At 48.3% G+C, this 22,545-nt stretch overlaps 1 protein-coding gene across 3 annotated transcripts; it reads left to right on the top strand.

Moving 5' to 3' along the window:
* Window positions 1–6,841: 6,841 nt before the first annotated feature.
* Window positions 6,842–19,117, top strand: ZNF346 (zinc finger protein 346). Of its 3 annotated transcripts, none has more exons than XM_073355155.1 (7): window positions 6,842–6,928; window positions 7,407–7,510; window positions 7,613–7,708; window positions 8,942–9,086; window positions 10,880–11,119; window positions 13,942–14,035; window positions 18,011–19,117. In XM_073355155.1, the coding sequence occupies exons 1-7, from the start codon at window positions 6,868–6,870 to the stop codon at window positions 18,114–18,116; spliced, it is 846 nt and encodes a 281-aa protein (XP_073211256.1). In that variant the 5' UTR covers window positions 6,842–6,867; the 3' UTR covers window positions 18,117–19,117. The 3 variants fall into 3 exon arrangements, with proteins under 3 accessions (XP_073211256.1, XP_073211257.1, XP_073211258.1); XM_073355156.1 differs by lacking the exon at window positions 18,011–19,117 and adding an exon at window positions 15,051–15,213; XM_073355157.1 differs by lacking the exons at window positions 13,942–14,035; window positions 18,011–19,117 and adding an exon at window positions 11,362–13,885.
* The last annotated feature ends 3,428 nt before the right edge of the window (window positions 19,118–22,545 follow it).

Below are 22,545 nucleotides of genomic sequence, written 5' to 3'. Positions count from 1 at the left end.
TGTGACTGAAAATTGTTTGTTTTTAAGTTAAAGAAAATAGCATTTGTAAAAAAAACCAGACACATTTTGTTAATGTTGCTGTTGATGGTTAATTGATCTCATTCTCTGAGGCAGAAATGTAGCAACCTGTCTGCATAGTAACATTGTTAATTATTCTATTGTTAGTTAACTGTTCCCATTCTCAGTCAATTAATTCCCCCAGGAGCATAAAAACCTATAAAAGTTTTAAGGCCTCCACATTGCCAGAGTGATGTAAAGCCTTATAAATGACAGTAAGGGAATCAGCTAGGAAGATCTATGTGCTTTCTCACTTTTTTCCTGTGCCAAAGTGGCACAATGGGGTTAGATTTTTACTTACCCATTTAAAAAAAAAAGACTTTTGAGGGCAAATAAAACATTTACCCAGCAATCAATAAACTATCAGGATAATCAGAACCAAGCACTTCCCAAAGTACCCAGCTAGGTATAGGACAATGATTAGCAAAACTGTATGACTTCCATGTATGAAAGTCTGAGCAATTTAAAATGACATTCTACTTTTTGTTTTCTGTTCGGTGTTCTGTTAATGCTGCTGTAAGGAGGCTGGCTTTGTGGGACCCAACGTAGAGTGCCAATTCAGGACGAATTGCTTCAAGCAGGGCAGTTATAGCCCAAGGCTGGGGTTCCTTTGCATACCAAGGCAAACCCAACCAGAGAGACAGAGAGGACTTCGGTCTCCCCCCACTGGCTAACCACAAGTCACACAAGCAATTCCCTTAGACACTCCAGTTTCCCATTATTACCACCAGTGCCACTCATTATGGGGACGAATGGGGATGACTGGTTATGAAAACTAATACCCCAGTAAAAGAAAAAAGGTTCTCTAGATCCCAAAGGACCAAGCCCCAGACCCAGGTCAATGTACAAGTTAGATCTTACCTACCAATCACGCTGTTGCCAATCCTTTAGAATCTAAAATCTAAAGGTTCATTTATAAAAGGAAAAAGAGACAGATGAGAGCTAGAATTGGTTACATGGAATCAATTACATACAGGGATGGCAAAGTTCTTGGTTCAGGCTTGTATCAGAGATGGAATAAACTGCAGGTTCAAATCAAGTCTCTGGAGAACATCCACAGCTGGGATGGGTCACTCAGACCTTTGTTCAGAGCTTCAGATTGTAGCAAAGTCCCTCCAGAGGCAAGAAGCAGGATTGAAGACAAGATGGAGAAGCCGCAGCAGCCTTTTATAGTCTCTTGCCGTGTGGTCTTTCTTTCTTTGTTCCAAAGAACAAGCATTCCAGCACATGGCATAAAAGAACCTTAGAGTTCTGTCCATAGGCATGTCCTTGCATACCTTGCTGAGTTGCAAGGTGTGTCTGCCTTCTCTCAGTGGGTCAGTTGTATAGCTGATGGTCCTTAATGGGCCATCAAGCAGGCTAGGCAGTGCTGACGCCAAATTGTCTGGGGTGTCACCCAGAAGCATAGCACAAGTTTGAAAACAGACAGAATAGAGCCAACACTTATAACTTTAAATACAAAAATGATACATGCACACAGACAGCATCATCATAACCAGCCAACCATCACCTTGTCTTAGACACCTTATTTGACCCCCTTTATACAAGATTTAGTGCCACTACAGGACCTTGGTTGCACCAATGATCTATATCGTCCCAGTTCATGTCCATAATGTTACACCTTGCCTCAGGGGTTTTATGACAATGACTTTTAGCACTCATGCTGCCTCTAATAACAGCTTCTAAGCTAGGCCTAGTCTACACTAAAAAATTAGGTGGGCTTAGTTACGTCACTTAGGGTTGTGAAAAGTCCACAGCCTGAGCATTGTAGTTAAGCTGACCTAACCCCGACTGTAGACAGTGTCACAGAGTGTGGGGGAGTCCAGGCCCTGCACCCCTCTTCCTGGGATTCACTGAGACTCTCAGCCAGCCAGTAAAACAGAAGGTTTATTGGACAACAGGAACACAGTTCAAAACAGAGCTTGTGGGTACACCCAGGACCCCTCAGTCAAGTCCTTCTGGGGGAGCAGGGAGCTTAGACCCCAGCCCTGGGGTTCCCTGCGTTCCTCCACCCAGCCCCAAACTGAAAATAAACCCCCCCAGCAGTCTCTCTCCTGTAGCCTCTGTTCACATTCCTGGGCAGAGGTGTCACCTCCCCCTCCCGGCTCAGGTGACAGGCTCTCAGGTCTCCCATCCCCAGTGCACATTCCCAGGTCAACACTCCCCTCTCCCTGCTGAGTCACATGGTCACAGACAAAAAGAAAAGGAGGACTTGTGGCACCTTAGTGACTAACCAATTTATTTGAGCATAAGCTTTCGTGAGCTACAGCTCACTTAATCGGACACATACTGTGGAAATGGTCACAGACAGTTACTAGTTACTGCCTCTCAGGGAGACGGATTACCTACACTGATGGGAGTACCCCTCTCAATGGCATAGGTAGTGTCTGCATTAAAGCATGACAATAGCACAGCTGAAGCTGTCTTTATCGGTGTTGCTAGACTTAAGGTTGTCTTCAACTGTAGCTGCTGTGAAAGATTTTTGTGTTTCACAATTTCCAAAATCGTAGTTTTCAGCCAATGTAAGCAAAGCTCTTATAAAACATTCAACATTTTCCCCTCATTCTTGGATTCTCTGCTGAAAACATGCTCCTTTCATAAACCACATTTCTCTGGGGTATAAAGTAGGCATCAAACATAGCCAGAGCCCTTTCATAGTCCTCTTTGTGACTGTCTTCAGAAAAGTCAAAGAATTTAAAGATATCCTCTGCCTGCTTCCCCATAGCATAAATTAAGGATGATACCTGTATATCTCAGGTGTCTTTGTAAAGCTTGTTTGCCAGTTGAAATCTTGCAAAATCCTGCTTCCAGGCTGTCCACTGTGAAGGTTTCTCAAAGCTGAAGTTCTCTGGGGCATTGAAGAGTGGCATATCGTTAAGATCCTGCAACCTTTGAGGCTGTTTTCCTTCTGTTTCTGTTCTCCTGTGGCACTAGATCAGTGGTTCCCAAACTTTAACAAGCCACGAACCCCTTTCACTCAAATGTGAAGTCTTGTGAACCCCTTCCTAAAAATGAATATTTCCAGGGATTTTCTCCCTTACCTCAGCATAAATTATAAAAGCAGTGATCTTGGAAAAATAAAATTTGTTTTTATGAGATGCTTATTACACACTATTTATTAATTATTATTTATCATTACAGTATTTTTATTACATTACGAAAACAGCAACATTCTTCCAAGATCTCACTTTTGATTAAGCCTGTTATAAGACAAGGCTCCTATCAGTGGTACCAGTAGAAAAAAAGGGTGTGGGGGCAAAGCCCCTGCGCACCCTGGGGGCTGGGGTGGGCACCTCCAGAAAAGTGGGGGGGGGGCATCGGGGCTGCCTTAAAAAAAGGGGAGTGACCCACGGTGGGGCATGCCAACACGGGGGGCAACACGTGACCCTCGTTGCCCCCTGGTATTGGCGCCTCTGGCTTCTATGTTTCATCAGGGAGTATCAGATGTGAAACAGCAGGAAGGTATTTAAGAAGCCAACTCGAGTTCCTCCTACACAAGCATTCAGGTCTTGAGCAGTCCAGGCAAACAGCGCACGTTACAACAAAGCTTAAACTTGTTCTTCATAATAATTTAAAAACAATACTAGCTGCCTATTTAATTTTAAAAACAGCAAAAAATATCCACCTCCCTGTCTATTTCATATAAGGAGTCTTGAAGTTTAAATCTCCTCAGCGTGATAGATATGCTTGCTTTGATCTGCTTAGCTCTTGGAAGTCCCCCAGGCTCCGGGCCCCATGCTGCCCAGGGTCCCTATGGAGAGCTCTGTCCTCCATTAGGGATTTTTTTCCCGAGAACCCCCTGTAACATTTTGTGAACCCCCAGGGGTTCTCGAACCCCAGTTTGGGAACCACTGCACTAGATGGAAAATAAAGCAAGAGATGCTGAGGAGGTGTACAAGAGAAGGGATTCTAAAAAGGTTATTCTAGTATCTAAACAAACGATATTACAATTCTTGAACTGTTGTGGCATTGTGAATGTTCAAACTGCACAGAAGCACAAGGTACATGTTAGATTGGATATCACTTGCAGGGAGAACACGTGGAGGACAAAGACTAACCTATCTCAGTACAATCAACAGATGCAACCATCATGGAGACAACTTACGATGGAGTCAAACATCTTGCTCTGGACAGACAACAGTGAGAGAAATAGGTTCCCTTATGTTCCACTAGGCACAAGAGTTTAAAACTAAAGCTTTGCAAAACAACCAAACATACATGAAATATTATCCAGGCCTCAAGATTTCTTCCTCTAGAGTTTTGTGTTTATATTGTAGTGGGAGAGTCTGTGGGGTCTGACAGATTTTAATGGCATCTCCTCCTTCGTAGATTTTGGTCATACAAATGTTTTTGTCAGAGTGAATTTTTCTGGATGAGGTCCTTTGTATGGGTCTTGGAAGAGTTCTGTCCAGATTTTACCATCTTGGATTGCTGAATGTTCTTTCTTTTTGTGGATTTAAATTAATTCCTGGTACAGCAGAAGGAACTGGAGTCTACTGTGGGCTGGCGTATGGGAGATCATCACTTTCTCCTGTTGGATGATTCCTGCAGACCACAATCCAAATTTTAATTTAAAAAAAAGGCAGTAGACTGTCTAGTAGTAAAGCTAATTTTCAAAATGACAGGTTTCAGAGTAACAGCCGTGTTAGTCTTGTATTCGCAAAAAGAAAAGGAGGACTTGTGGCACCTTAGAGACTAACCAATTTATTTGAGCATAAGCTTTCGTGAGCTACAGCTCACTTAATTGGATGCATACTGTGGAAACTGCAGAAGACATTATATACACAGAGACCATGAAACAATACCTCCTCCCACCCCACTCTCCTGCTGGTAATAGCTTATCTAAAGTGATCACTCTCCTTACAATGTGTATGATAATCAAGTTGGGCCATTTTCAGCACAAATCCAGGCCCTCTCACCCTCCGCCCTCCCCCACACAAACTCACTCTCCTGCTGGTAATAGCCCATCCAAAGTGACCACTCTCTTTACAATAAGAAAAGGAGTACTTGTGGCACCTTAGAGACTAACCAATTTATTAGAGCATAAGCTTGCATTTGAGGAAGTGAGCTGTAGCTCACGAAAGCTTATGCTCTAATAAATTGGTTAGTCTCTAAGGTGCCACAAGTACTCCTTTTCTTTTTGCGAATACAGACTAACACGGCTGTTACTCTGAAACCTCTCTTTACAATGTGTATGATAATCAAGGTGGGCCATTTCCAGCACAAATCCAGGCCCTCTCACCCTCCGCCCTCCCCCACACAAACTCACTCTCCTGCTGGTAATAGCCCATCCAAAGTGACCACTCTCTTTACAATGTGTATGATAATCAAGGTGGGCCATTTCCAGCACAAATCCAGGTTTTCTCACCCCCCCCCCCTTTTTTCCCAAAAACCTGCAGGAGAGTGAGTTTGTGTGTGTGTTTTTTAGCTTATGCTCTAATAAATTGGTTAGTCTCTAAGGTGCCACAAGTCCTCCTTTTCTTTTCACTTTAGATAAGCTATTACCAGCAGGAGAGTGGGATGGGAGGAGGTATTGTTTCATGGTCTCTCTGTATATAATGTCTTCTGCAGTTTTCACAGTATGCATCCGATGAAGTGAGCTGTAGCTCACGAAAGCTTATGCTCAAATGAATTGGTTTGTCTCTAAGGTGCCACAAGTACTCCTTTTCAATTTTGAAAATGTGACCCAAACAAAAACTAATGCAGTAAGGTCTGCCTGAGGCTACAGCCAGCCTGAAGTAATAGCTCTGAGGTGTGAATTACAACTCCTAATCCCAATCTAGTGTTAACTCTGAAGCCTAATGATGCTCTAAATTTCAACAGTTAACTTTTCCACTGTTGATCAAAGCAGATTAGAAAAAGAGGGACAGTCATATAAAGGGCTGCACGATCTACACAAGCCTCATCTCCCCTAGGTTGCTGTGGTATAAGTAACTTTTTCTTTAGTTTATGGAAGTTTGTATCATAGCCTTTCTCTTGCCTTCTCTTTCTTTATGTTATAGCCTTTCCCGCTGGGTGACCGATTCTCTCTTGAGGATTCTGTGTGAGTTTTATTTGACATTACCCCTTGTGCTGGGGAATTTCAGGGTTGCCAACTTTCAGAGTTTTATCACAAGTCCTGTGATATTTGACATCTGTCTCAAAGCTCCAGCTCCTGGAGGCAGGCTGCCAGTGACTCCCAGCTCTATCCAGGTAATCTTCGGTCCCTCCTGCTTGCAGAGAGAAGTGGATGCGGCCCAGAGGTTCAGGACCCACACAAAGGCCCCCCTGCAATGCATCCGGGCCCTCACATTCCGTTTTGAAGCCCGGGGGGTGATTTGGGGGCCGACGGGCGGCCTGCGAACGCTGGAGGATGCCAGCCCTGGGGGTGGGGGGTCATTAGCCCTGGGCGGCGGGATTCCCGCCCCGCGCGGTTCCAGCCAAGCGGAGCCCAGCTCCGGGGTGCCGGCGGGCCAGGCCCAGGCCCAGGCCTGCGGGATGGGTTGGGCACACGGGCCTGGGTACCGTGGGCCGGGGCCTGGCGGCCGGGCTGAGCCTCGGCTCCCTGCTGGGGCCAGCGGACGCCGCCGCCCTTCGCCGGCTCGAGCTGGGCCCTCGGACAGGCCGCCCCGTCGCCATGGGAACCCCGCCCGGGCCGCCTCTGCCCGCAACCAACATGGAGGCCCCGGCCTGCCTCCTGTGTCACGTGCCCTGCGCCGGCGCCGGAGAGCCGAGCGGAGCTCGCGGCAACAGCGGCCCCCGCCCCGCGAGGAAGGAGCTCTCGCGATAGCTCCGTGCTGGGGGCGGGGCCGGCCGGGGCGCCAGTAGAAGATGGCGGACGGGGCGGGTAGCAACGGGGACGCCGCGGCCTTGCCGGTGGGGAAGGAGGCAGGTGGGTCCGGGCCCCGCGGGAGCTCCCAGGCCTCTCCCAGAGCCGGGGGGGGGGGCAGCAGCGGGGCCCCCCCCGCGCCCGCCGAGGGGCTGTCCCCGGACCAGCGCCCGCCCGCCCGCCCGCGGCCCGAGCGTGGCCCGTGTGGACGGGCCGGGGGCCTCCGCTCGTCCCGGGAGCGGGCAGGGCGTTCGGGGCGGCCTTTCCTCCTCGATTCGTGAGCGCCCGCGCCCCGCCTGGCCCCGGGGGGGTTACTCCGCTTCCGCAGCACGGGAGATGCGGGTTCGGGTGTGCTGAGACTTATTACTTACTCCTAAAGATTTAAAATCCAAGACACGAGGCCCCCTAACTACATTCACGTGAGAGCTCTTGGAAGACGGTAGCCGTGGCCCAGTGTTATTTCAGGGTCCAGAGTCTCTTACTAGGCGCTACCTTGTTTGAGAGTAAACTGCAACACGTCTCCGCGTCTTGTTCTTCACAGTTGATCGTATGATCCGAGAGAACGGCCACATTTTCACAGACGCTCAGTGTAAAGTGTGCAGCGCAGTGCTCATCTCAGAGTCCCAGAAGCTTGCTCATTACCAGGTACTGCAGGCAGCAAGATGTTGCTGGGTTTCTTATTTTGGATGTAATTGAATAGAATAGTTGTTGACCATTAACCCGATTTTCTTCCTCACTCCCTGCTAGAGCAAAAAGCACGCAAACAAAGTGCGGCGGTACATGTCGATTCACGGCGAGGAGGAGTTCAGTCAGGGGAAGAAGATAAAGCTGGAGACCAAGCAGGTGATGTAGAAAACTACAGGGCCTCAGAGCTCTAGAAGAGGACTAGCATCCTGTAAGCACTGAGGAGTGCTTCGTTGACAGGGACTTAGCCGGTGCAGTGGAATATGGAATAATACATCAGAGAGAGGATTGTTGAAATTGGGTAACTTAGGGCTTGTCTACACTACCTGCTCGGTCGGTGAGCAGCGATCAATCCATTGGGGATCGATTTATCATGTCTAGTCTCCACTCAATAAATCGACCACTGAGCGCTCTCCCCTCGACTCCAGTACTCCACCAGACAGAGGAGCGCAAGCGGAGTTGATGGGAGAGCATCAGGTCTGAGTACGTCGACTTCACCTACGCTAGTCACATAGCTGACGTTCCGTATCTTAGATCAACCCCGCGCAGTAGTGTAGACCAGCCGTTAGTGAGGACAGCTGAGCCCTTGAGTTGCTACACATTGCTGCAGTGAGCACACCTCTTAGCCAGTGTGTGGCAACACCTGCAATCTAAATAAATGTGTCACCCCACCCCACCCCGATAGAAGTACTGCTATGAAGCAACATTTGGAAGGACAGGTGAGGGTGAAAGGTGATTAAGAGCAGTCACAAATGTAATTGCTATGGTAACTTACTGTCAGTGAGCATGTCCTGTGGAATTAATTATATTGCTGGAGTTTACTTTTTTGGATGATCTCTTGTTACTCAAAGTTCCCATTGCTGGTGGTTGTGGTGCCTTTAAGGCATTTCCAGCCATCTGCCTGCAGGATGATTATGCAGTTTGAGTAACAGATGCAAGTTTTATCACTACTTCAGCTTTAATTCCAAATCTTCTCCAGTCCAGCCTCTTGCATATGCCCACAAGGAATACACAGTTCAGGGATGGTATAAAAGGAGGATCTGTGTGTGTGGTGGTAGGTTCAGAATAAAATAGACACTGTTAACCTAGTCAGGTAGCTTTGAATTATAGCTGACAGAGTTGGCTGCAATGCTTTGTATTGCGTGGTCCATATCTTGTAGTGAATAGGCTGGGAACCTACACCAGTTCAGCCACCTACTTTGTCCTCAACTCCTCTGGGTCATAATAGCCTGCCAAAGTGTGCCACTACCTAATGAAAGTGAGACTAGTCAGAAATGAGAACACGGTTCTTCAAAGGAAGGAATGAAGCTGTACCAAATTCCTCGGCCTTGACAGCTGAATACGTCTGGTTGCTTCAGATTCTCAAACATCAATGTTCCTTCTTGTGAACAGGAGAGCAGCAGTGGAGAAGACCGGAACAAATGCTGCCCCATCTGTAACATGACCTTTTCCTCTCCCGTTGTGGCCATGTCTCACTACTTAGGCAAGACTCATGCCAAGAACCTGAAGCTGAAGCAGCAGTCCCCCAAAATGGAAGGTATGGCCGTCTGCAGTACTTGTACGGGTGCCCTGTGAGGGAGCAGCACAAGTAGGTAATCTTCCCACTCATGTCACATCATGATTTCTAGATTAGTGTGGCTGAGTACCTTGCTACAGCTCTGGCATAAGGGTGCTAATGCTTTCCCAGTGAGATGAGTGCTGTTAGAAATCAGAAGCATGTGGCAGCCTGGTGAAACACATGCCAACAACTCTGTTTCCCCTTTTGGTAGTCTGTTTTGTAGACTTGCATTGCCCTGAAGCTTGCTTTAAGAAAAGTAATTATAATTTGGAGTGACTGGAGTGCCTAGTTCTCCATGTACAGTGCATGCAGAGAGAGTAGACTTCTGCATCCCTTCTGGCATTCTTATCCTTTGGAGCCTCTGCGTTGGGTCAGATAAGGAGACTTTATAAAAAGAGGTGCTCATGAGGAGACCAGGTCACTTGCTCACTGCGGGAGCGTGCTCATATATTTTGAAGGTGCCTATCACTGTGGCATAAGAGTATATTGCAAGTGTTTTCATCATACAGCAATGGAACTGTGTGCATTTGTCAATTAACTTAATCAGGCTCAGTCCTGTTCCAATGAAGTTGGTGGCAAGGCTACTATTGACTAATGGTGCAGGATCAGGTCCTCCACACACAATTTAAATATCATACCATTGAAAGAAAATTACTCTGAAAGTACAGTTGTGACGCAGCAGGGCGGGGGGAGTGTTTGTCCTTGGAATGTGGCAGGGGAGTTTCACTGGGGATGAAGAAAAGGAGTACTTGTGGCACCTTAGAGACTAACCAATTTATTTGAGCATAAGCTTTCGTGAGCTACAGCTTGCTTCATCGGATGCATACTGTGGAAAGTGTAGAAGCTCTTATTATATACACACAAAGCATGAAAAAAATACCTCCTCCCACCCCACTCTCCTGCTGGTAATAGCTTATCTAAAGTGATCACTTGAGCTGTAGCTCACGAAAGCTCATGCTCAAATAAATTGGTTAGTCTCTAAGGTGCCACAAGTACTCCTTTTTGCGAATACAGACTAACAGGGCTGTTACTCTGAAACCTGTCACTGGGGATGGGAGACCTGAGAGCCTGTAACCTGAGCCGGGAGGGGGAGGTAACACCTCTGCCCAGGAAACTGGACAAAGGCTGCAGGAGAGAGCCTGCTAGGGGGGTTTCGGTTTCAGTTTGGTGCTGGGTGGTGGATGCAGGGAACCCAAGGGCTGGGATCTAAGCTCCTTGCCCCCCAGAAGGACTTGACTGAGGGGTCCTGGTTGTACCCACAAGCTCTGTTTTAGACTGTGTTCCTATTGTCCAATAAACCTTCTGTTTTACTGGCTGGCTGAGAGTCACCGTGAATCCCAGTAAGAGGGGTGCAGGCCCCAGACTCCCCCACGCTCCGTGATAACATTATGGGAGGGTTTTGCTCTGTTCTTTATCTTTTCTTTCCCTTTTTCCATTTGCTGGAAGTGAGCGACATCCTTGTGGGTGGGAGGTGATTTGTTTCCAGTTTCTTTAAATATGTCACTGTTGGCCTGCTGTGCTCTAAGATATGGCCAAGGAGGATCTGCAGTTCTGATTTAACTTGGAAACTCTGACTTGTCTTACCATTTGATGTTTGTTTATGGGATATGAAAGGAAAAGATGTGTACAGATCCAAATGAAAAGCCTCCAACAAATCTTGTGTCAAAAGCCCTTCTCTGTAGAAACAAACTGAAAATTCCAAAGACTGACTCTGGCTGCTTAGTTTGTACATCTCTAAATATTGGTAATTGGCGTTCTGTTTCGTTTTACAGTAACGATGCCTCCACAGAAATCCCCGGCTGACCTCCCTCCCTCTGCTGTATCTTCCAACGAGGAGAACCAGAACACTTCTGACCCTGACAAGTTCTGCAGCCTGTGCCATGCCACTTTCAACAATCCGCTCATGGCAAAACAGCATTATGTAGGGAAGAAACACAGAAAGCAAGAGACCAAACTCAAGCTGATGGCACACTATGGTCGTACCTCTGACACGCCTGCTTCCTCCTCCATGGGTGAGTCCTGGGCAGCCAAGCTTACCAAAGTAGCTGACGGATGGGGTGGGAGGGTCTCACGGCGGCAGTGGGGGGTGTGAAAGCTTTGGGATTGATACCCTTTTGAAGGGAACAGAATGAGACTTACAACAAATTGCACAATTTTTGTTTTTTAAGGTAGGATTGGTTAGTGTTTCCATTATAAACCCCTGTTATTGCTTGGGGTATTACCTTAGCTGTTGGTAATTATATTGTCTGTCTAGATGTAAAGTTTCAAGACATAAAGATTCCGAGGGATCTTAGGAGCAAGTTGAATTTCTAGCAAGTGGATTGCTCCCAAACTGGAGCTACAGAGGTGGCAATCAGTGCGCCAAAGGTACCTTTCAGGGTGCCCTGCCATGGGAGAAAATGCTGAGCTTGCACCAATCTTACTGCTCTATGATGTATACATAGGGACTGCAAGGGGTTCTGCCTGTTTTGACAGTCTTTCCAGTCCTATCTGATGAGGTTGTGTGCTTGCTGTATCCCAGCACATACTGGAGGGAAAGCTGAGCTATTGAGAGGGATTTGTGGACTGTTTAAAATTATGTTCTCTTTTGGTAACTGCTGTTTATAAACAGTGTTGTGTATAGAGTCTCTGTTAAGATGCAGTGAAGGTTTTTAAAAGCTCACAATAAACTCCTCTGTACCTCCCACTGCACCTCCTCGCACCAGAGAAACCAGACTTCACATTCCTGATATTTTGAAAATAAAAAATAACAGCCAGAAGGAAATCCTTTTCAATAGACCTCCCTTTCGGGCCCTGTTTCGCTAGTCTAAAGAGACGTAAAAGGGCACAAGCCCAGATTTTAACCCTTTGCATGTCGCCTTTCAGGCGCTGATGGCACTAACAAGTAATGGGTATCGATACTAAGCAGTCTTCCCTGCCCCTTGAGCAGTAAAACTGAAGATGCCAACGGCACATAATATCCAGCTTTAGACTAGAAATGGTCAGGCAATGGAGTGATCTGATGGTCTAAAAATCTGCTCCTTCCCTAATCAGTAGAGCCCTGGTTTAGTGTCAGTCTTCTGTTGTGACTCAAATAAAGATAACACTAAGTCATTTAAATTCTGACCCTGTCAGGTGCAGGTGGATGCTGTGACCCCTGGGATCTTTGTAGTAGACAGACTGTACTGTTGCTAGAGTAACTGTACTCTTCCATGGGATGTTTGAGGCACCTGAATGCCTGTCACATCTCGTGTTACATTTAACCTATCACAAACAAGATTTCAGAGTCTGGACTGCAATCAGGAGCCACTCTGATATGCAGCACAAAGAGCATTGGTCTGAACTACTTGTCTATTTTTGTCCAACTCCTTCAGCTGTCAGATCTTTGTACAGTTGCTATCTAGCTCTTTCAGATGTCATACACCCACACTCCCCTGCATGAAACCTGGGGTCCAAGTCAAATCTGTGCTTTCCTGGAGGCTCTGGCATCTTCTCTAGCATGGTCCTTCCGGTTATCTCCCTGGACTGCCTATCTTGGGGCTGTGCCTATCTTGATTAGCCCGCAGTCGCATCTAAATTCTTCTCTTTTATATAAGTAACTTTAGGTACCTCACAATTTAAAAAGCTCCTTTTAAACACAACCAGCATAGGGTGGCAGAGATGCAGTTTAAATCGCTTTAACTTGAGTGTCTTCCCATAAGGAAGTATGGTGGACTTAAATTTTCTGGCCTGGGTTATGCAGCAATGCAGACTAGGTGGTCATAAGTCCCTTCTGGCTCTTAAAATCTGACTCTAGATCACTGTTCTCAAAGTTAAATGGCCTAACAGTCCAAAATCTTGACAATACATCAGCATTGTAAGGAGCGTTTGCTGCATTGCCCTTCGCGCTGTTAGTTGTTGTACTGCTGTTTTTTCCCCCTAAGTTATGTTGTCTGAAGTGTGTGTTCTTGGCCTCTTAGTTGTTTCTTAAGATGCCTGTTTTTAGTATTTTTTTGTGTATGGCACGTTAGCAAACAGACGGAGCCCCTGCCCCAAGGAGCTTGCAGCCTGAGGGTCTGAGCTGGGAATGTACACAGCAATTCTCATCTTAGAAAAAATTCTGTGTAGTTGTCCCCTGAACTAGCCTCCTACGCTGTGGCATGTTTTCCACTCCTGATCCCACTTCCTTGTGCTCAGCATCTCTGACCTCCAGTAGAAGTTCCAGAAATCTCACTCCAGCTGGAGTTTGACATCGTACCCAAGAGCACTGATATATCGGAGACAGCAACCAACAGGAAAGAGTTATGCAGTTTTGTGTATCAGGACAGAGCTTAATGTGTGACTGAGGGATGGCATACAGAATCTCATGCTGTATCTTAAAATTTGATGTTGTGTATATAATCTTGTGGGGTGCTGTTTCCCTTGTACTTCAAGTTGAAAAATTCCCTCTTTGAAAGTTCGCTGTCTGAAACTGAGATGCACAGATCAAGAGGGAAGTGGAGATGCAGAGGCATTGCTGTGTCTGGACTGAAAACTCTCAAACCCTACCCCAGGCCACTGAAAGAGCGTGAACTACCTCAGAAACATTACAGTGCATTTTGTAATGAAGAAACCTGCACTCTGATTGGAGACGTTGTTTTTGGCTTGGCACACTGTTCCCCAAGTGGCTGTGGCCTCTGTTAAGAATCCATTGGTGGGGGCAGATAGAGAGCTTGCTATCTCCTCAGCCAGTCAAAATGCTGGATTTTACATGCCATTTATTTCTGTTTAGCAACTGTTTCACTGGTGTGTCCAGTTGATTGATTTATCTTGCTTATTTCTACCTCAGGCACCAAGTGATTGGATAGCTGTTTGTTAACATTGATGTCTGTTTCAGCTGGGAAGGGGTACCCCTGCAACACTTGTAATGTAGTACTGAATTCCATAGAGCAGTACCAAGCTCACATCAGCGGCTTCAAACACAAGAATCAGTAAGTGACCTTTGGTTTAAATGCATTTACAATGGCAGTAGTTAAAGTGTATCGTTCCGTTTCATGCCATTGAATTGGGGGCACTATTTCAGTATGACTCTCAATCAAAATGATGCACTTCGAAAATTTGTGCACCTCCTTTTATGACCGAGATCCACTAGTGTCTGCTTACACAGAGACGTGGTGAGGGAGGTAATCTCTTTTATGGGAGGTTTCAGAGTAACAGCTGCGTTAGTCTGTATTCGCAAAAAGAAAAGGAGTACTTGTGGCACCTTAGAGACTAACCAATTTATTTGAGCATGAGCTTTCGTGAGCTACAGCTCACTTCATCGGATGCAAATTGGTTAGTCTCTAAGGTGCCACAAGTACTCCTTTTCTTCTTTTATGGGACTAATTTCTGTTGGTGAGAGAGGTTTTTGAGCCACCCAGAGCTGCTCTTCCGGTCTGGAAAAGGTACTCCCAGGGTCACAGCTAAATGCAAGGTGGAACAGATTGTTTAGCATCAGTAGTTAGCACCTATTGTAAGGGGCCATTCAAGGGAAAGTGGTGTGGGTTGAAGGCTTGTGGCTGTCTCTCTGGGCATGGCTACACTGGAAATTTCAAAGCACTGAAGTGTGCGTGTGGTCACGCATGAGATGGGAGAGAGCTCTCCCAGCGCTCCTGGTATCCACCTCCATGGGAGGGGGGATTAGCTGGGAGTGTGGCTCGCACTAGCATTTTAAAGCACTCTGACTCGCTGCGCTTGGGCGGGGGGTTCACCCCCCCCAGAGCCAGCAAGTTAGAGCGCTATGTAATGTAAAAAGAAAAGGAGGACTTGTGGCACCTTAGAGACTAACCAATTTATTTGAGCATGAGCTTTCGTGAGCTACAGGTGAACACAAGTGCCACAAAGTGCCACAAGTCCTCCTTTTCTTTTTGCGAATACAGACTAACACGGCTGTTACTCTGAAATATGTAATGTAAGTGTAGCCAAGCCCTCTGTCTGTCTCTCTCTCTCTCTCTCCCTCTCCAGCAGAAATTAATCTAATAAAAGATTACCTTACCCACCTTGTCTCTCATCCAGGACTGACACAGCTATGACTACACTGCAGTTTACACTCTGGTCAGTTTTGCTTAGACAGCTCCCTCTACAGGCCGATCCATGGTGCCACACTAGCATATTATTAGGGCCCTACCAAATTCCTGGCCATGAAAAATGCATCATAGACCGTGAAACCTGGTCTCGTGTGTGTTTTATCCTGTGCGTATACCGATATGACAGGGGAGACCAGCGTTTCTCCACTTGGGACTCCTGACTCAAAAGTGAGTGGCAGGGGGGTCGCAAGGTTATTTTAGGAGGGATCATGGTATTGCCACCCTAACTTCTGCGCTGCCTTCAGAGCTGGGTGGTCGGAACCCAGGCGCCCAGCTCTGAAGGCAGCACCCTGCCAACAGCAGCACAGAAGTACGGGTGGCAACACCATATCAGGCAACACCACCATTCTGCGCTCCTGCCTTCAGAGCTGGGTGCCCAGAGAGTGGCAGCTGATGACTGAGGGCCCAGCTCTGCAGACAGCAGTGCAGAAGTAAGGGTGGCAATCCCATACCATGCCACCCTTATTTCTCCGCTGCAGCTGGCGGGGCTCTGCCTTCAGAGCTGGGCTCCCAGCCAGCAGCTGCCGCTCTCTAGCTGCCCAGCTCTGAAGGCAGTGCCAGCAGCAGCACAAACGTAAAGGTAGCAGAGTGGCCACCCTCTTCCCCCGCCCCCCCAGTAACCTTGCGACATCCCCCCCACAACTCCTTTTTCGGTCAGGACCCCTACAGTTACAACACCGTGAAATTTCAGATTTAAATAGCTGAAATCATGATATTTACTATATTTAAAATCCTATGACCATGAAATTGACCAAAATGGACCATGAATTTAGTAGGGCCCTACATATAAGAGCTGTTTGCTAGTTGTGAACCAAAAACACCAACCAGCTGCTAAGCAGTAAATAAGCCATATAACATCAGGCATATGTCCCATATGCATGGACATCTCAGGTCAAGTTGTCTAGCCTTCCTTCTGCCAAGCAACATTTCTGGAGCAATAAAGCTTTTGATCTGAAAATAGCCTAGCCGGAGAGCTGTTTGCAGCTCCAGCATTTTCTGCTGCCCTGTCTGAAGTTGGCGCACTCAATCATAGACAGTATCACTCAGGCCTGGTCTACACTTGGGGGGGATCAAGCTCAGATACGTCGACTTCAGCTACGCTATTCTCGTAGCTGAAGTTGTGTATCTTAGATTGACTTAGAATCACTTACTTTGCGTCCTTGCGGCGTGGGATCGACGGCCACCACTCCATCAACTCCGCTTCCGCCTCTCTCCATGGTGGAGTTCCGGAGTCGACGGCAGAGTGATTGGGGATTGATTTGTCGCGTCTACACTAGACGCAATAAATCGATCACTACCCACCGATCCGGCAGGTAGTGTAGGCATGGCCTAAGTGTACTGTAACCTGAGACACTGTGCCCCTAAGAACCATGCACACCAAATTACCTGCTCTACTTGGTGTATTACTGGCCTGAGAACTAGTTCCAGAAGCGTAGGCTGCTAGGCAAAGATCTGATCCATTATACCACAAACATTTGTACTAGACTCTTCCAGTTGGGAGCCCTGATTCTGAGCTTTAAATTAGAGGGTTCTCGTAACGAAGCCAAACTGGTAGGGTGAAGTGTTCCTTAGAAAGGGAGGGGAGCTCAGTAGTAGGAAATCTCCGTGGTGAAAACCTACTTTCCAGCCACATGTTCCAGAGATGCTCAGAAAAATCTGGGAATGGGGACAGGCAGAAGGAAGGTGCTTCGCTACCCTTCTGTACCATGGGGAATAGCAGCCCCTCCTTGGGTTTTGTAACGGTGGGACTATTCCGGCACAGGCAAACTCCCCTGTCAGAAGGGTTTGACAGTGTCCCAAGCCAGGACACTGCGCTGGGGAGGTGCCTAGCCTTTGCAGCGCAAGGTGCTGAGGGCTCCGCCTGCCCAGAACTTTGGCCTTTGTTCTGACCTTGTTTGCATTTGTACAAGCTCAGGACACTTCGGGGTGGCAGGAGGCTGTTAGTGTCCCCCTCCAATTGTAGGTGCTTGTGGACTCGCACGCATCATTCACTAGTGCTTGTGTTCCATATGTACCTGGTGAGCTGGCTTCTTGCACTGGGGCATTGCACCTCCAGGCAGAGGCGTGGCATGTGCACAGTGAATGAGCTCCTCAGCCTCTAGTGCTGAAATAGGACTAACGCCTGCTGGCATTTTTAGTGACCTCTTAAGTGTTGTTAGCCATTCTGTAGAGCCTTCAAATCCGCTATGCTCTTCGCAGAAAACACAAGTGGGACCCTACCCCAGCTCCTTACACTGCACACATCTACCTTTCTGTAGCTGAGAACACCCACAAAGACGCTTGTCTACCACACAGGGTCCTTCAATGCTAGTCCAAAGAACAATGTCACGAAACGTGGCCAGAAAAACTCCGATCTCCCTCTAGTGAGGCAGAGCAATAATTCTCCCCATTACAGAAAAAACCCTCAACAGTGGAGTTTCAGCAGGAAGCTGCTTTTAGCTCCCAGGAGCACAAATTCCGGGGTTGCCAGTCTTTGGCACCATTGTAATTGGTTTGTTCTAAGCTGCGATTGGTCTAAGCCCTTGTTTGCTGGCTGCCAGCTCCAAGGTGGATTCTACAACCTTACTGAGAAGAAATTGAGGAAACTTGGTTTATAATGGAAACACTTGACAGACATTAGAGTGGCGCTGTCAAGCACTGGGTGCTGACTTTTGTGCTTAGTTCTGTAAATAGGTCACTTGAAAGCACGTTGCCTTGATGTAAGTGTGCTGCCCAGCTGCAATAGGGTTGTTGCTGATGATAGCAGTGTTTGTTTTTGCAATGATAACTGACAGACTCCAGAGTGGTTCTGACTATGTCTACTCTCCCTTTCTTCCCCTCCCCCCTCCATTCACTGTGCAGGATGCCAGGAGCAGTGCCCAGCGTAGGACGGTTCCCAAGGCAGCAGTATGTTCGGGAAGAGTCAACTGCCCCTGGGGGCTACAGTTACTTCAGCCAGGACTTCTAGAGCAATCTGCAGCCCTTTTCTTGGAGCTGTCAGAGGCCCAAGAACAAGCATTCTTTGCCAGCCCACAGTGGCTTCATTATCCCTCTGGATAAGCAAAGCCGTTCCCTCCTAGGTGCGCCTGTAGATCAGCCCTAGGGCTGGATGTCTCTCTTTGATGAAGGATCCAGCAGAAGCAGACATTAGCCAGCAGGACCTCGCTCCCCAAGAACGGTTCTCATTGTGCAGTTTCTTCCTGTGTGGCTGGTGGGGTGAGGATGTGTCTGGTACAGGCAGGGTCCAGCCGCTGCAAACGGTCTGTCTCAAGGCCACCTCCTCCCTCACCTAGAACAAACAGCCTGGAATTCCTGCATCTGATGAGCCAACACCCTGTGCCAGGGGTATCTGTCACCGAAGGAAGGCTCCTGGCTCTCATAGGGCAATGGCTAGGAGGTGAGGTGTGGATTGGACGCTTCGCTACACCAACAAATTAGCCTTGCCCAGGCTTAGACTGGGAAATCCTAGCGCTGTGTTTCTTCCTGCCCCCTCCCCCAGTTGGGTTTGTGCACAAAGTTTCTTGGTCCACTGACTGCCATTAGGGCTTTTCTGTAGCTCTGCACGTGTTGGTTCTGGAGCATCTGTTAGGGTGGTCTCTTTACATAGTTACTGTGTATGGCATACAAAACCTGCTGCTAAAACAGGGAGCAGACAGGGCCCTCAGAAGTAGAGAATACAAGCTGCTGGGTCTCCAGAGAACTCTCAGGACCCCATAGGCCTCCACTTATGGCGCTTTTCACTTGAAAGGAAGGAAACTTTCAAACCCTCCTTGCAAAGGTTTCTTTTTATGTCAAACATTCGTGTCAGTCTGTTAGAGGAAATGGTTGAATCAGGTGTCCTTCATGCAAAACCTAAAGATGTTAGCAAATCTTGATGTGGTGCTAGCAAGGCTGAGCTCCTTGGGAGAATGCTCCCAGACTCGTTAGAGGAGACCCCCGAAGGAAGGGCTAAGATGGCTTTGAATCTCAGATCACATTTGTGTGGTATTTTTTTTTCCCTTCAGTTAAGGTATTTTCCTTTTAGTCTCTACTAAGCTTCTGCACAGAGCTGCACTCTTCCAGCTGGCCTGTCCATGGGTTCTTTCTGACAGGCTGACACCCCTTCCCTGTACCAGGCCTTGGCAAGCCCCCATTTGGCTGTCCTCCCTATCTCGTCCCTCATGAGGCTTGTCTTGGGTCCTGGGGTTTCCCACACCTTGTGCAGGTCTGTTGTGCTGCTTTTATCCCCCAGGAGTGACATCCATCCCTCGAAAGGGGGAGACGTGCCCACTCTGCGACACATGTGGACAGTGATCTCCTGGGGCCAATAGGAGGGAGTGTTACAGCTGTGGATGCTGCATGTCTGCCAAGGCTGGGGAGAGTGGTGGTTGGGCATTACCGCTTTGTGGCTGGGATTCCGAATCAAGGCCATTGACTTTCTCCTTGAGCTCTGTGTGAAGCAGCTAACGTTGGAGTAAGACTGGGAGCTGGCCTGGGCTCCAAGGCGTAACCAAGATGACAGGCACGGGGGAAGTGAACACACAAAGCAAGGGGACCAAGTTGGACGCTAATCTCTGAGCTAACATCTCTATGGAGTGAACTCCTTCCCCTCCACAGTCCAGGCTGCAGCTCTCCTCTGCAGACTGTCCTGCATTACCACACTAGAAGAGGCTGCTGCTGGTCTGCCTAGTGCTTTCCAGTCTTGCCATACGGCAAGACCCACAGGCTGACTCTGCCCTGCTGAAGAGCCCTTCCCAACATCAGACTGACTAATGAGCAGTAAATTCTAACAAACTGAAGGGAACACCGTGTGCATTCTGCACACTCCCATACTGTGCTGCTTTCTAGCTAGCTCTAGTCTCAGTGTGCCGGTCTCCAGAGTCCCTGGTGGCAGGCGCTGTGTGTTAACACCAGGAGCTCTCCACTTCCAGCATCACAGGAGCAGTGCGCAGGTCTGCTCCACTGCCCAGGCTGCCTCCTCTGCTACCCAGTGTCCGTGTACCTGCTGTTCCCCTAGGATAAGGTCTCTGAATAGAGGGTTACTGTGCGTGTGTATTGGCTGTTGCCGTTCCTGTTCATGCTCATGGCAGAAAAGCAGGGTGGGGTGAGCGGCACTGGTGGACCAAAGTGCATCTTTGTCAGCCTGCCGGCCTGGGGTGCGGCAGCCCAGGGCATATTGGGGCTGAAACCCAATCAGTGATGGGTTTTCTCATGCTGCTGCTGTGAGATGGTGACCGGTAGCTGGTTTCCAGCGAGGGCAACCACTGGGTCAGTACGGGAGAGTCCAAATCTGGACGCTTCTTCCCCTTTCACTGTTCCAAAACTTGTGCCAAACATGTTTCCCAGCTGGGTTGGCCTGGGCAGTTGTAAGAGAATATATCCTATTCCTCGCAGGCCTGAGCTGGGGTGTGGTGGGACAGACAGCACAGCTCTGCTGGTGTTCAGCAGGCATACGTCCCACTCACAGCGGGACAATGTTCTCATGCATCAAGGGAACAGACTTAGCCTAGTCCAGTCTTTCTCCTCATTCCTGCCTGGTTATGCCCAGGGCTCTGCACCGTATGTCCAGGTGTAGAGCTTACCAGCTGATCAAATGACAGATTGGCCCTGTGTTGAGGAGGCATTCCTCTGAGCTGCTGCAATGCTGAGAGATTCACTCAGCATATGCTCTGCAGTGTAAGGCAGCTAGTTTATCCATGACTGATGGGGCCGACAGGTTTCCTGATATGCCAACCTCTGGGTGCGTAAAGCCTTCCTTTAATTGGCCTCGATTCTTCAGGGCTTGGCACTGTGCTGAGGCCTTGTCCTGTATGCAAGGTGTATGTTCTAACCTCGACAGCATGGCACACAATGGGCATGTGCAGTATGAGAGAGCAGAGGGGGAATGCGGTGGCTTCCTTGCTTTGCTCTGAGAGTAGAATCTGCATTATCCTGCTCCGAATTGCATTTTATTTGTGGTGGCTAAGAGGCTATGTCTTGAAAAGAAAGTGTTTCACAGCTCGAAGGACAGAATACTATGATAACTTGATCTTCACAAAAAGAAAAGGAGTACTTGTGGCACCTTGGAGACTAACCAATTTATTTGAGCATGAGCTTTCGTGAGCTACATCGGATGCATTCAGATGTAGCTCACGAAAGCTCATGCTCAAATAAATTGGTTAGTCTCTAAGGTGCCACAAGTACTCCTTTTTTCTTTTTTTGAATACAGACTAACAAGGCTGCTACTCTGAAACTTGATCTTCACACTGGCTCAGCTGCGGAGAGGGCTGAGCTGTAACTTCCATGTGTTTCCATTTGCTTCATGCCCATTTGAAAACCCTGCCCAGCCAGTGCCTTGTCTGAGAGTGTAAAGCAGGATTCTCCTTGTCAGTGACAACACAGTTCCATTGTCTCCCCAGCCCGGACCTGCTGCCTGGGAGTCTGGCTAGAGCGAGTTGGTTCCCAGCTTGCTTTGTGTGCCACCTGAGGGGTGAGAATGCTGGAGGGCTTGAGGCGTAGTGAGTGCAGACACAGCACAGGGATATCCCCTAAGTCAGAGGTTGCTTGTTCTGATATGGACATGGTTGCAGGCATCTGGAGCTGCTCTGAGGGGTGGGAAGGCCTCTGCCCTGTGGAAATGACCAGCTTGGCTGCTGTATTCCCTATTGCAGGATTGGAATGTGACTGCTCTGCCTATGCTGTAGACTTGGCCTGCCATTTGCCCTGCTATGGTACAGACACTCAACGTATGGGGAACTCGGGATCTTCTCAGCATCCTTGTTACAGCTCAGGGTCTGACTCATGCAAAGGGAGCCATGCAACTCCAGAATGCTACAGACCAGCAGGGGTGCCCGCAAGTCTAAGCCAAGCCCCTGACATCTACCTCCTGTTGGCATTGGACCCCTCCCATGGGAAAGCTGCCCTCCTCTCTCCTATTTAAACAGTGGGGGTCTGAGCTAGGGCCCCTGGTGAAAGGGAGAGCAGGTTAGCAGGGTCCCAAGCACCCTTCCCCCAGCTGGATCCCCAAGCACTGTATAAGTCTATAGGGTGAAACCTGCCTTAGTAGCTATCACCATGCAGTAACGGCACGTCTTAACCAGCGTGCCGAACAGTCCCAGAGGTGCATTGGGAAGCTGTGAGGACACCGGTTCGATGAGGCTGGCACAGCAGAGTCCATGTCTCAACTCTTGCGGAGTACATGGCACAGAGTGAGGCCCTTGCTCAACATGACTCAAACCCAGCACTGTCTAGCTGTTCATTGTTCAAAGCAGGCCTGGTCCCATCACCAGCCGCCATCATGTGGGACGCCTGGAAGCCAAGGAAAGACTGGGCCCCCTAGTCATTCCCCCCAGGTGCCTTCACTGGTGTGTTGCACTACCCTGGCAGGTGGAGGAGAAAGGGGACAAGGCTGAATTGCTTTAGCCCTTGTGCTGCTGCTG

This window comes from Lepidochelys kempii, chromosome 8 (assembly GCF_965140265.1).
Source record: "Lepidochelys kempii isolate rLepKem1 chromosome 8, rLepKem1.hap2, whole genome shotgun sequence".
Lineage (NCBI taxonomy): Eukaryota > Metazoa > Chordata > Testudines > Cheloniidae > Lepidochelys > Lepidochelys kempii.
Note: the sequence above shows the minus strand (reverse complement) of the source record. Positions and strands in the feature narration are given on the sequence as shown.

What these genes read in the sequence shown, in the direction of transcription:
- ZNF346 (XM_073355155.1), top strand. Translation starts at nt 6,868, where the DNA reads ATGGCGGACGGGGCGGGTAGCAACGGGGACGCCGCGGCCTTGCCGGTG. An exon ending in GCCGGTGGGGAAGGAGGCAG is followed by an intron (nt 6,929 to 7,406) that starts GTGGGTCCGGGC and finishes TGTTCTTCACAG; the next exon opens with TTGATCGTATGATCCGAGAG. An exon ending in GGCTTCAAACACAAGAATCA is followed by an intron (nt 14,036 to 18,010) that starts GTAAGTGACCTT and finishes TTCACTGTGCAG; the next exon opens with GATGCCAGGAGCAGTGCCCA.